General features: G+C 40.0%; 1 protein-coding gene across 1 annotated transcript; it reads right to left on the bottom strand.

Annotated features, from left to right (window-relative positions):
* Positions 1–3,350: 3,350 nt before the first annotated feature.
* Positions 3,351–8,575, bottom strand: LOC117471308 (cell surface A33 antigen-like). The gene is made up of 7 exons (XM_034116196.1): positions 8,242–8,575; positions 7,291–7,460; positions 6,961–7,177; positions 6,358–6,522; positions 5,167–5,283; positions 4,942–5,065; positions 3,351–4,382 (listed from the first exon to the last, which is right to left on the bottom strand). Exons 1-7 carry the CDS (start codon positions 8,279–8,281, stop codon positions 4,145–4,147), a joined length of 1,071 nt encoding a protein of 356 aa, XP_033972087.1. The 5' UTR covers positions 8,282–8,575; the 3' UTR covers positions 3,351–4,144.
* Between the last annotated feature and the right edge of the window lie 5,501 nt (positions 8,576–14,076).

A 14,076-nucleotide genomic window follows, 5' to 3' on the forward strand; every position in this document is an offset into this window, starting at 1 on the left:
TTCATTCATTTATTGGAAACATTTTCGTGATCGCTTTTTTCGTTTTACATTTTCATTTATTGTCATTTCCATTCAGTCAGTCATTAAGTGCTATTCAACATGTTAATTTGCTACATATCCACACAGTGTGCAATCCAGTTAATGTTAATCTAACTGGGTTTTGATAGATAACATATCTCTTTTTCTTCTCACAATTATTTTATTTATATTGTGCACTGTAATCAATATTAACCAAACTAATAGTTCGTTTATACATTTTAAGAATGGCGTTTATGTTTTTTGTGAATTAGTTCTTATTTTATTTTATTTATTTGGGTCTACAACAGATGATACACATGTTTGTGTCAGTAAATGTGTACTAACAGAGGCGGGGGTGTGTGTGAAAATAACGGGGACAGAGCTGGCTGCTGTCAGACGATCAGCTGTGCAGCGTCATCACAAACGGACGTCGCTTCACGTGACGCTCCGGAGGAAAGGACGTCCCATTGCAATATGGGTTGCGTTCGAATACTCCAAAAAAACAGCTCCTAAGTTCTAACCCTATCGTCTATTCCTTGACCTCGGAGTGAAACGTCATGGGGTTAAGGGATAGTGGATAGGAGAATTCAAAAGGATTTAGGAGAAGAGACTGCGGCACTTTAGAGAATCCGACTGCACTTTCACTATCCGACGTGTTTATGATGCGCCAGCAGAGGTCATAAATGTGCGCCTGCTGCTGTGGGGAAACTATGGAAACTACAGTTTTCTATACAGCGGACTACAACATGGATGTTTAATAAGAACGAGGGACTACTGTAAACTCATCTAGAGACTCTGCACCGTGCTCTGATGCTGTTGTTTTATGCTTTATGAACGGGGACAACAGAGAAACATATTCTTCATGACCAAAGTTGGAATTGAAATAAAAAAGGAAAGTGAAACTGTCACCCTCTCCCTCCGGTCCACATTAATACAAATGATCCCAATACGTATGATTGTATGAAAAGATCTTAAAATCAATACAAATGTATTTATTATAACGGTTAGTCCTTAACATCTATCACTGTGTATATCACCATTCAAACATCTTTTAAAAGTTGAACAAACCCCACACAGCTCAGTAAAGACTGTGAAATGTTGACTTTATTTGATCATTTCAGTAAAAACTAACGTTCATATTTCTCTTTTTGATTATAATACTGATGAACGTTCAAAACAAAGCACTTTGGCAACTTACCACATACGTTTTAAAATGCTTAATAAGCACCGTAACTTTCATGATATCATTTCTCGTTCATAATCGGTTGTTTCCGTGAACGGCCGACTGTTGTGTGACGGCAAATGCTGCGGCCGCAAGGCATTGTGGGGCAGCATTTTCTCCTCTCCTTTCGGTTAGGGAGGTCCAGTGGTTCCTAAGCTAAAGGAGGTTATAAAGGAAGTTTGAAACCTCCTTTCCTTTTAATTTAGAGAATTCGAACGGCACTTATCATGGCTGCCACTGAGGGACTTCCGGGTCATTTCACTCCGTTAGGAAGGTTCCTAAGCTAAATGGACTATTCGAATGCAACCATGGTCTAGCTGCGGCCGCGGCAAGTACACGACACTACACGACACGCCCCCTACACGACACGCCCACCTGACACGACACTACGGTGGCTGAGAGACATTAGTGATCTCCAGTGTGCTGGGCAGTGTGGCGGCGGAGGGAGCCGAGGGCACCACCGGAGGAGAGGCGAGCGATGACAGCAGCATCACCGTGGTGCAGCTCCCCGCACAGACTGAGGGGACTTGTTACACGGAGCCCATCACCGGGGAAGCCTGCGGCGGGAGAAGGCGGTCTGCTCGGCCTGCCCTTGGCTCTGGGGTCCCTCCTTAAAAAAAGTCTCATCATACTTAATCCTAGACAGTAGCACATGGTATATATTGTACGACTTTGTCATTTTTGTAATGTTGATATGTATTCGCTCATAGCCTACTGTGCCTTTCACGCAGACAATACAAGTGAATTTTGAAATGACAAATAGGTTTATGTTTCAAGTTTATTTGCATTAAAAACGTGTTTTTAAACCCTTCTGTTCAAATTTGATATTTTGTTTCTTAAAAGATTAAATCTTTAAAAACATGCTGTTTGCCATTTTTAAAGTTTGATGGAAGAAATTAAAATATAGGTCACTGACGTGGAGCTTTAGGCCTGCAATGCTTTCAAAAAAAATGTTGGTGTTGTTTCAGTTTTGAGTGAATATGGATGTTAAATTCACAAATGAGTATGAATAATCTTAAACAAGAACAGGATCTTGAGCCATGATGTTTTTAAAGTACAGAAACATTCAGAATGCATGACGATTCCTTCAAAGGTTTTGTAATAGACCCCTAGTACTTTTAATTTATAAAGTAATAATAACACATGTGAATGATTGAGCTCATTAGTGGCCTGACTGGCCCTCCTAATTTGGTCCTTAATGACCCCATGATGTGATTATGTATATCTTAAAACCTTTAACAACTATATTTAGATGTTCACACATATCTACATTTATGTATAAATACATGTGTAGCAGTTAGACAAACATAATTAATAGATTATCTCATTAATACCTATTTTATATATTAAAAAAAGTTTACTAAAACACCGTTTGTTGACAAAATGATTTGGGTTGAAAGTTATACTGTTGTGTCTCAAACGGATAGACTAGGTTATTAATTTATTTGCCTAATAGTTGCTTAAAATGCTACAATAACATTTGCAATTCATTTTTAATCTGCCATGTACGGTAATGTCTCTCAGCCACCGTAGTGTCGTGTCAGGTGGGCGTGTCGTGTAGGGGGCGTGTCGTGTAGTGCCTTGTACTTGCCGCGGCCGCAGCTGGACCCTTCTCTCCCATTGCCCTTAAAACTCATTTCCCTGCTTCTCGTGGTTTCCTTGCGTCTCTCCATGCTTCCCTGGTGGGAGGGACTAAACGCAGGGAAACGACGCAAGTGAGGGGCGCAAGGATTCCATTTAATCGACCTGAGAAGGACCCAAGGAAACCACGAGAAGCAGGGAAATGAGTTTTAAGAGCAATGGGACGTCCTTTCCTCCGGAGGGTCACGTGAAGCGACGTCCGTTTGTGATGACGCTGCACAGCTGATCGTCTGACAGCTGACAGGTGATGGAGGGAGGGTAATAGAAAGGGTAATAGAAAGAAGTTAGGACTTTAATGAATCCACTACATTACATAAATACATAATACTTCAACCGGCACTAGGCCTATACTAAATATATTTTCGCTTTCACCTGCCATCAATTACATGTGATCATAGAGGATTACCGTACATTGTTTGGTGTAGGCTACTGTTGCCATCTAGTGTTCAAGTTTCATAGTAGAAAAAAAGTTGTTTTATTGATTTATTTCAGCTTAATTTTTACAGCATAATTCAGGAATGGAATGCATCACACAATGTTCACAACATAAATCCAAATATAAAACAGATAACATTACCATTGTTGAGATAAAATAGTAGTATTTATAATGTACATTTGCCATTGTTCATTTAATAGGAACCTATTAAAAAATAAAATTCAACATAAGAACAACAACTTTGAAGGTGGCATGGTAAAGGATGTTTTATACTGCACATGTTCAATTATATATATTAAAAATCAGTATTAAATAATGCTAATTTAATTTGTGATTTAAAAAAAAGAAGAAGAAGAAAAAGAAGAAGTTCTAGTTCTAGTTTCTAATGTCATGGTTTGAAAAATTAGACGCACCAAATAGGGAGGACATTTAACAGGCTCAGTATACTATACAAGTATTGACAGTGTCTAACTGAAATAAACACATCATTCAATGAAGTGTGAGAAAAATTGAAGTCTTTTGTGTGGAGGTAGGTTCCAAAAAAAAGAAAAGAAAAACCACCACCAGTTACACCCAACAGCAGAAACCACACATAAGCAGACACATAACAAGGCCTTGCTTGTTATGGTGTTGAGTTTAAAGATAAAATACCAGCTAATTTCTTCATTAGAAAAACTTTTTTTAAAATACAGATCATGCCCTAGGCTGACCCCGCCCCATTTAAAATGGATCAGATAGGCTTTGTGGCCGCCATTTTGCTTCCTGCTCTTCTTCAAATGATCCTCCCAAAAACAACTTTACCCTAAAAAGGACAGATTATGCTTCCACTAAATTCTAGTATAGTTGTGGCGTTTTAGACGGTCGTTATAATCGCTGCGCCCATCCTCATTATCCTTGCGGCGATCGTAGTCGCGCTCACTCCGTTCCTCATTGCGGTCGTTGCGCTCAACAGGGCTCCTCCTCACGCTGGAGTCATCATAACCTTGGGGGTCCTCGTGCCCATCAGGACGGCGACCATCACCATTCCTAGCTGGCTCTTTGTCACTGTACTCTTCCTCAAGAACTCTGGAAAGGGAACACATAACAGTCAGCTATTGTTATTTTTTCTTTGGCAATGTTCTCCTGGAAAATAGCTTTCACCAATGACTAGCTTAGCTGAATCGGGTTGGTTCATGAAATATTTAATGTAGTCTTGCCAAAACAAAAACTTAATATTAAAAAAAGCTTGAACCTTTCACATAAGCACCATTGTCAACTGCCTAGGCCAACAGCACCTGTTATCTGATCCAAATTATATATTAGCCAAATTTGGCAAGACTAGAGATAGAGATACAGAAATAAACATGACATAAAAAGACTTGAACATTTTTCCAAATGGAGCAAATATGGCTGTGTATATCAGAACAAGTTTTTGAAGCTTATGTATGTGAAACATTGACTTGCAGCTTCCTTTTTCATAAAGGTATGTTGGTAATAAGCAGTTTTGGAAGTGTACAGGTACAAACATGTAGTCTGCTGTTATAATATTCTTTTTTAAGTATGTTTCTCGGTTGACAGAAGGCTATTTTTTCGGTTATCATATAACAGCATTTTGTTCAGTCAGTGTAAGGGAGAACATCTTTACCCCATTGCGTATTCCTCATCCTTCTTCTTCCTGCAGCAGCAGCAATAGATGACGATGATGAGTACTATCAACAGGGCAACCACTCCACCAATGATTCCTGCAGTGGACCCAATGTTCATGGAAGCTGTAGGAGTGGAAGAACAAGAATGTTTTTATTGGGAATACTCAGTTCTCTTCTCACAACAATTGTCGTATAAAAAGCTGCTATTAGAACATTTTTCTCACGTGGCATGACTGTGAGGGTGATGTTGCAGGTAGCAGAGCGGATTTTGTTTCTTGAGGTGCAGACGAAGTATCCAGATGTATCTTTGGAGATATTATACAGAGACAGTATGCCTCCCTCTGAAAGACAAAGAGACGGTCACATATGCACATCACTGCCATAATGATTTTATGTTTTAATTGACTACATATTCTTCACAATACTTTTATTTATTTTTAAAGAAGAAAGAAAAAGAAGCTCAATCATTTTTTTTCAAAACTAAGAAATTGAAATATTTATCTGTTTATTTATTTTTTATGAATGCATGTATTGGATTATTTAAAATGTTTAAATATCTAAACTTGCATTATTATTGGGCTACAAGTGATGCTGTAGATAACTCTCTGGTCACCACAGACCCAACACAGTCTCACTCCCTGAACGTCCAGGAGCGACGCTTGGTCAGGGTCCATGGCGTCCAGTTGGGACGCGCCGAGTCTCCTTCAGCTTCATAAACGGACGCAAAGAGCTTTTAACTGATTGCAATGTATTCCCATCGGCGGCGGTATTTGACGCTCAGGGAAGCACGGCATCGGTCCATGTCGGCGGCATTTAAAGGCAATGTGAGCGTCCATTCCCATTGGATAACGGAAGATTTTACACCCGGAAGTAAGTATTCTCTTTACTGTCGATTGATTTTACAGTGATATCTGCACTACTCATCAACTCAAAAACACCAGATTATCCTTGTTAATTACACAACATTGATTGGTTTAAAGTGTACAATGCTTTTGTATTTTTCCCCTTCGATTCGGTTTAGGATGGCAGAAGACACTACACTACCCAGAATCCTCAGCTATCGTTTGGGACTACACCATGTGCTTCGCTCGACAAACCCCGTGATTATATATATATATATATATATATATATATATATATATATATATATAGATACTATACATTTGCAGAAGTATACATAAACCCTGTATGAGATGACAGTTGACTTTAGCTTTGACTGTTTTACTCTTTCCTTTGCATTGTTTCCATGCATTGTATGTGCTTTGACAAGGTAAACTACTAGTGCTGTCATTTTGACCAGGACTCCTTCGAAGAAGAGATCTCGTATATAGGGCCAGGAAGGCCCTGTTGTTTAACAAGAGGATTAAATAAATATTAATAGTAAAGATAAAGTGTTGACAGACAATGATACTTACTGTCTGTGGTTCTGGGGTCACGAGCACGAGGCATGTTCCTGACATCTTGACTTTGCCATGTATAGGTGGGTGTAGGGGAACCTTCCTCAGACAGGCAGGTCAGGTTGACGTTCTTGCCGTACTCTGCTTTACCCTGCATCTTGCAGACGGGAGTAGATGGAGCCACTAGAAGAAAAAGTGTAATTTGTCCTTGAAAATATGTCTTCAGATGATATATAGAGTGCAGAATCTATTACATCATGAGAAGAATATATTATTAGAGAATACAACATTATACACTTTTTTTTTCTATTTAGGCCGTTAATGTGCAGAATGATTGTTGAAACATATCGCTTCCTGCAGCAAAGTAGCTTTTAGTAACACAGGTGGCAAAATGGTTAAAACAGGAAGAGACCTTTTGAGTATCCATTTTGCAATGGATTAGAGAACATTTAAATGCAAAGAACAATACTGACTGAACTTAAACATCTTTCAAAGTTATAGTATGACACCTGATATTATACTGAATGGTATGCCAAATCCAACATGCAAGATGCTAGTCCTTGCACACACTTTGAAACACTTAAATGCAGAATAATTATTTTTAAACAAATAAAATGTTACCTAGAACCACCAAACGTGTAGTGGCGGCTTGGGTGCCCTCATTATCTAAGGGGATCTGAAGACGACACTGAAACAACTTGTTGTCTTCTAGTTTGATGTTGGAGAGTTTCAGGATGGCCTTCCCCGCGGGAACATCGACATCCAGGGACAACCGACCCTCATACAGTGCTTTTATGTCAGTGATTTTCCCATCAGAATAATAGGTGACGATGTTGATCTTCAAGAAAACAAGAGCATCAGAGGAACAGTAAAATAGGGGGGAAAACACTTCTTATCAGATAATAAAGAAACATACTCATGCACACAGATAAACACATTGTAGTATCTTACCTCTTTAGCACCAACAGCACCAACAGCTTCAACAGACCATGAAATGATAACATATGTAGGGGGGGGGCCTTTTGGTTTAAAGGTGCAGGGTATTGTGATGTTGTCCCCCCTGGCAAACTCATATACTCTCTTGGGGATGCTCACTTCAACGGCACCGACACCTGACAACACTGTCACATTGAAAAAATGAGAATACTGGTTATCACAATAAGGCTTGAAGTGCTTGTCATTTATTTTAAAAAGTAAACCGCAGTGAATTTATAATGTTTATCACACATTACGGCATCTGTGTAAAGTGTGTCTTCACTGGGGATGATTCAGCAGCAAACCAGAACTGCACAAATAATTACCACACCCACCCTGCCTCCCACATACACAAACAAAACAAGTCCGTTGTAAACATAAATAAATCCGTTAATTCGCAAACATTCACAGGTTCGTTAATATTTTCTCGTTTTCTGATCCTTCAAAGAAAGTAAACTGAATTGATTTCGATATCGTTTGATTGTGTAGGCTACCATCTATCAAACAAATCAAAACGCCAATCGGGAACAGTTTTTGTACATAGAAAAGATACTTCGGTATTTTACCCTGAAAGTAATCAATATTTAGTTTTTTTTAATGATGACATGCACCCTTCATCTTGAAACAATTCTCGTATGTATTTTTAGAAACCATGCCTTGACAAAAGGCAACTCCAAACCTGGGGTGTGACTATTGATAATGTTAAATTCAAGATCTTCCCAAGATTTATAAATTCTACTAAGCTTATTTTTTTATCATTCATTTGAACTGGTTACTTTTCCACAGCCCAATCACCCATGTCGCCCGCATAAACAGGTAGCTCTGCTCGGTCTCCGAATACCTGAAGGAGCGTAAACAGGTGTGGCAGCTCGGTAAGGCGCAAAGGAAAGGAAGCAAACATTTTTTTCTTGCAGAAGGAATACTCACCCATAGATAGCAGAGTCAATGTATACATCCTCCTCTCCATTGCCAAGGCTTTAATTTTCTCAAACTAACTCACTGGTTATTCTTTGAGTGGTTGTTTGCTCTTAAATAAAATGGGGAACCGCAGCTGAGCAGGGGCCTACTTGCATCGAAACCCCACAGAGGCTGCGTTTCACTTCGGTTAAATGGATTCCTTGCGTCCCTCACTTGCGTCGTTTCCCTGCGACTAGTCCCTCCCACCAGGGAAGCATGGAGAGACGCAAGGAAACCACGAGAAGCAGGGAAATGAGTTTTAAGAGCAATGGGACGTCCTTTCCTCCGGAGCGTCACGTGAAGCGACGTCCGTTTGTGATGACGCCGCACAGCTGATCGTCTGACAGCAGCTCTGTCCCCGTTATTTTCACAAACACCCCCGCCTCTGTTAGTACACATTTACTGACACAAACATTTGTATCATCTGTTGTAGACCCAAATACATTAAATAAGAACTCATTCTCAAAAAAGATAAACGCCATTCTTAAAATGTATAAACGAACAATAGTTAGATTAATATTGATTAGAGTGCACAATAGAAATAAAATAATTGAGAGAAGAAAGAGAGATATGTTATCTATCAAAACCCAGTTAGATTAACATTCATTGGATTGCACACTTTGTCTGTTTGTGTGGATATGTAGCACATTAACATGTTAAATAGCACTTAATGACTGACTGAATGGAAATGACAATAAATGAAAATGTAAAACGAAAAAAGCGATCATGAAAATGTTTCCAATAAATGAATAAAATGATTTTTGAGCACTTTGTTGTTCAGATATATCACATATTTGTAACTGAATGATGCATTCATTGAAACAAAACACGGTATGAACTGAGGAGTGAGTCCCGTGAGTTTCATGTGTTTTCTTCACTCCGCTGGGAAACTGCTCTCATGTCAAGAAGCATCAGATCATTGCATGCGCTGCATCGTCCAATCAGTGAGCGATACACAGTAAGGGGGCGGGGCGAGTCTCTGAGGATTTCATCGAAGGATGGTCTGGTGGTTCCTCGATTATAGCTCCTCCATTATCGCTCCTCGCTCCTCAGTCCTCGGGCAAAAATAAGGCCATTGGGACGCTACTCAAGATGGCGCAGACAAATCAACTTCCGGTGAGACCGAGGAGCGAGGAAATGAAAAATAAGATTAGTGAAACGCAGCCCGTGTGTGTGTCCCTTTCACTTTCACTTTCTCTTCTCCGGCTGCGACCCGACAGCATGTCAATTTCTGCTGCTCAATGAAGTGAGATTTGCACCTTCGATGCACCGCCTCCCTTCTCTTGGCACTACATTGGTGACCCTGACATAAGTCTCGCGAAGGTTCCGAGACTGAACCGAACACGGCAAAAAAACTCTTGTTTTTCTCGAAATGCCGGAGATTTTTGGAGACTTCCGTGGCTGCCACGTGCGCACGGACTGAGGCGCGCTGGAGGGCAGCAGGCCTTCCTGCTACGAGGAGACGATGCACGACCTGCTAGGTATGGAGGGACCCGACTTCTGCCTCGTGGAGCTGGTTCTTCGGGACATGCGGCTGCATGTCCAGGCTGCGCTAGCTAACTCGGCTAGTGTTGAGCCCCGCGCTTTGGCCGAAGATGCTGGCCGGTTCCTCCTGGCCGCCCCGCGGTTTACCCCTGAGGTGCTTGCCACTGCACGCTGCAGCACCTTCCCTGGTGAGGGCACGCCGCCTAGCGGAGGCTCCGGGGCCGACGACGACGACAGCGACTACCGGCCGTCGAGAGCGGCTAGCCACGACTGCTAACAGCTAGCAGCTACCAACGGCTAACGACAGCTGGCGGCTAGCAGCTACCAACGGCTAACGACGACAGCTAGCAACAGCTAACGACTAGCAGCTACCAGCGGCTATCGACATCCGACTGTTTTTTTATTTTTTTTGTTTTTTGTGGTGCCGGAGTGGAGGTTCGATCATGTCTGGTCGGCCTCGCGTGGATCCTCTCGCTATTTCGCCCACCTGTTTTTGAGCGTGGACGGGACGACCCTTTTTGAGCATTTTCTGGTGCCTGAGAGGAGGTTCGACCATGTCTGGTCGGCCTCGTGTGGACCCTCTCGCTTTATCACCACCTCGACGGCGGCTTCGGACGTCACACGCCTTCATCGGCCCGTGGGTGGCAGATCTGGATCAACATTACCTACCTGAGGGCATCTTGCTGGGAGACTTCTCTTTCTTGTTGGTGGACATTGGGTATGATGAAGCTCCCAAGTATGCGGCTTGCCGCTGGAAGTCCTGCAGTTGTTCTGAGCGTTTCAGGCTAGGCGTCGGCTTGGCGATCTGCAGCCTCTTCAGGAGAGCCTGAACCAAAACACAATGTCTCCCTTTTCTCCCGGATCTTCCTCCCTCTCCCCCGGGTCTCTCTCCTCCTCCTCACCGTCACAGGCTCCGGTCCTTTTCAAGCAAATTCTCCCGGTAGAAACGGAGACATTTCACAAACACAGCTGGATCTATAGAGCTGTGGCGGTGGCTGATGGGAAAATGAATTTTTTTATGTTGTTGGGTCAGAGATCGTGTGTTTGGAGAGATGACGCACTCTCCTTAGTATAATAATCACGTTATTACCATATATTATTATGTTATAAGAACATATTTGAATCTCATAACGATATATGTTCATGTTATAACAACATCCTTCAACGTTATAACGTGATATCTTAGTGTTATAACGAGATATTGTCACAATATAAAAATATATGACTTTATACCATATACTGCATGTATGAATCACCACCTGGAAGGTGGTGATTCATACATGCAGTACATTGTCATCATCTTGGCAAACTGGTAAAACAATTAGGTTTAACGTGGGTACTTCAGGATATCAGACAGGTTCACTTTGGAAAGATTTCAGCATATGTAAATGTGGTTTCGTTTTTGTAAGGAATCAGAAACGGGTTTATTACCAGGTAGGTTCACACGTACGAGGAATTTGACTAGGTGTCGTGGTGCATACATACAAATTAAAAAACAAAAATTTAAAAAAGAACACAGATAGTGAACTATATTAAGAACACTGTAATACAAATATAGTAAGATAGCAATAAAATAAAGCAGTAATTTATATTGAAATAGAATGCAATAAGTTATAGAATATAAAATATGTGCAGTAAGCAATATTGTCAACATTGTGTGAATGTATGCATTACTGTGAAGTGTTTTATTATACGTGTTCCAGTTGCATTAACCTCGTTAGAGATTAGGAGACAAACGAATTAAACGCAAAACCGCATTAAAAACATCTTCGTTAGCGTGCTTCAGCTGGCTGCTGTCAGCGGGACATGGTGCCTAGTAACCAGGCAACGTCACTTCCTGGCAACGATAAAAAGGGGTTCGTGTTACAGTTGCATTAACCTCGTTAGAGATTAGGAGACAAACGAATTAACCCTCCTGTTACATTCAGGGTCAAATTGACCCGTTTGAAAGTTTGAAAATCTACGAAAAATACTTTCAAGTATTTTTTTTGTATGAAACTTCTTCTCCTTACCTTAATTAGTGCAATAAACAAGTACAATTAAAATGGTTCATGTCATGCATTTGGAACCCCCCCCTACATGTCTATATCACAGAGATGGTATTTGGGTCAATCTGACCCGGCAGTGCAAGTGGAGGCTAAAAGGACACACACACACACACACACACAAAAATACTTTCAATACAAATCCTTATGACTCATTTGGCTTGATTCTAAGTGAACGGGTCAATTTGACCCTGAACAGAAGAGGTGTCTCGTCTCTATTTATCAACATCAACCAATTGGAAAAAAAGTTGGAACATTTTAAAAGTAATTTAAAAAATGTTATGTTATGCAAAACTAATGTATTTTATATCAAGGTTTTTCCAATGTAAAAAAGAAAATGTGTTTGAATGTATATGTTTTGTGAAAAACGAGTGACTTATTCTAATGGAACCATGATCTGTGAGAGGTGAATAACACAATTGCACTAAATATTGATTTCATTGATAGTAATAAAAGGTACAAACTATGTACAAAAAAAAATCTGGATTTTGGGGCTTCTGACCATTTTTGGATAATTAAACATGCACTGGGTCAAATTGACCCACGAATATTATTGCTGTTACAAAAAACGAATATAACAGGAGGGTTAAGTTGACCTTTAAAACTATTGAGAGTGGGACAATCCCGTATCTCAGTTGGGAGGCTATTCCATAATGAGCTTTAATGGAAAGGACATTTTGTCCAAAAGTGGTCCATCTGCGGTGGACTTCACAGTCTCCTCTGGTTTCTGACCTAGTGCAGCGTCCAGTGTGTTTTTTGTGGATGAATTCCCTTAAGGGAGGGGGGCCAGTCCATGTAAACATTTATAAATAAAGCACATACTTTTAAAATACTTAAAATTGTCAAACTCAAGAAATTGTGTTTTTCAAGGATGGTACAATGGTGATATGAATATGGCTTTCTGTCAAACACCTTGACAGCTCTCTTGTACAGCTGTTCTATTGGTTTAAGGTTTGTGGCACAAGCAAACGACCAGTTTGTAAAACAGTATTCAATATGGGATAGAATCATACAGTGGAGGTATGACTTTGCAGCACTGACAGTTAAGAAAGGTCTAATTTGTTTAACATTTTGCAAGTTGAATTTAATAGTATTGGATACTTTCTTGATATGTTTCTTAAAAGTCAAGTTCGAGTCCAGTATGACTCCAAGATACTTGAAGTGGGAGACTAGTTCTAATTCTGCTCCGTTTAAAAACACGTTGGATCCTTCAATTTTGACTGGTCGTTTACTGAACATCATGCATACTGTTCTTTTTACGTTTAACTGTAAGCAAATGTTGTTCAGCCAGTGTTGAACCTTGTCCAAAGCATTAGAGAGACAAGATGCGATCATTTCAGTGTTTTTCCCGTGTATAAAGATGACCGCATCATCGGCATACATTTTCACATTCAACTCAGGACATACATAAGGCAAGTCATTAATGTACAGTGAAAAAGTAACGTTCCCTTTAGTTAATGTTATTTAAAAGATAATTATATTCCTATTTGATCATGTCCCTGCACAGTAGTAAGTATGTGAGCATTGTACATCCATCCTAAAAAAAAAAATACATTATGTACTTGTTTAAGTGTTTGCCGGCAGGGGGCGCCGTATGACCTAATTGTTTTCCCTTCAAAGGTTTAAGGGCACACCCAAATGTAAACAGGAGAAACTTTCCCATAAAGCTTATTTGCTTGAGAAAACACACACACACACATACACACACACAGCAAGCGACAGAAGATAAACTGTATTGATATTTTACAAATGTATTTCTTAGGGTGGCATTTTTGCAAATATATTTGTACACAATTATGGTTTTTTTCAGTTATCACCTTGTTTTACCTCTTTACAATATATTGATTAACATGTAGAATAAATGCATTGCTCTGTTTAAGTAATTGGTTTATCTTTTACTTTTTGCCTAACTTTAATCGTATCTGTGTTACCTTGTGAAGTGCAGAGCTTCCTATTTGTTTTGAAAAAGTGCTATATTAATTAATGTATTATAATAAGGAGAAGAACCCGAGCGAAGACACAAATGAACACAATTAGAGGTAGAGAAAGAAATGCAGAAGTGTTTTGTGCAAAAATGTCCTTTAATAAAAAAAAAATAGGAGTAGAAAACTAGTAACTAGCATTTTCCTTTTTGGCAAATTTGAGTATACTGTAGCAAGCTGTAACCTGCACAAAAACATGCAAATAAAGCATAAACCACAAAAGGTATGTAACCTATTCCAGTACTTTACTATAAACATATACAGTATATCCTACACTCTTGCAACACTGAGTG

Source organism: Trematomus bernacchii, unplaced genomic scaffold (genome assembly GCF_902827165.1).
Source record: "Trematomus bernacchii unplaced genomic scaffold, fTreBer1.1, whole genome shotgun sequence".
Classification (NCBI taxonomy): Eukaryota; Metazoa; Chordata; class Actinopteri; order Perciformes; family Nototheniidae; genus Trematomus; species Trematomus bernacchii.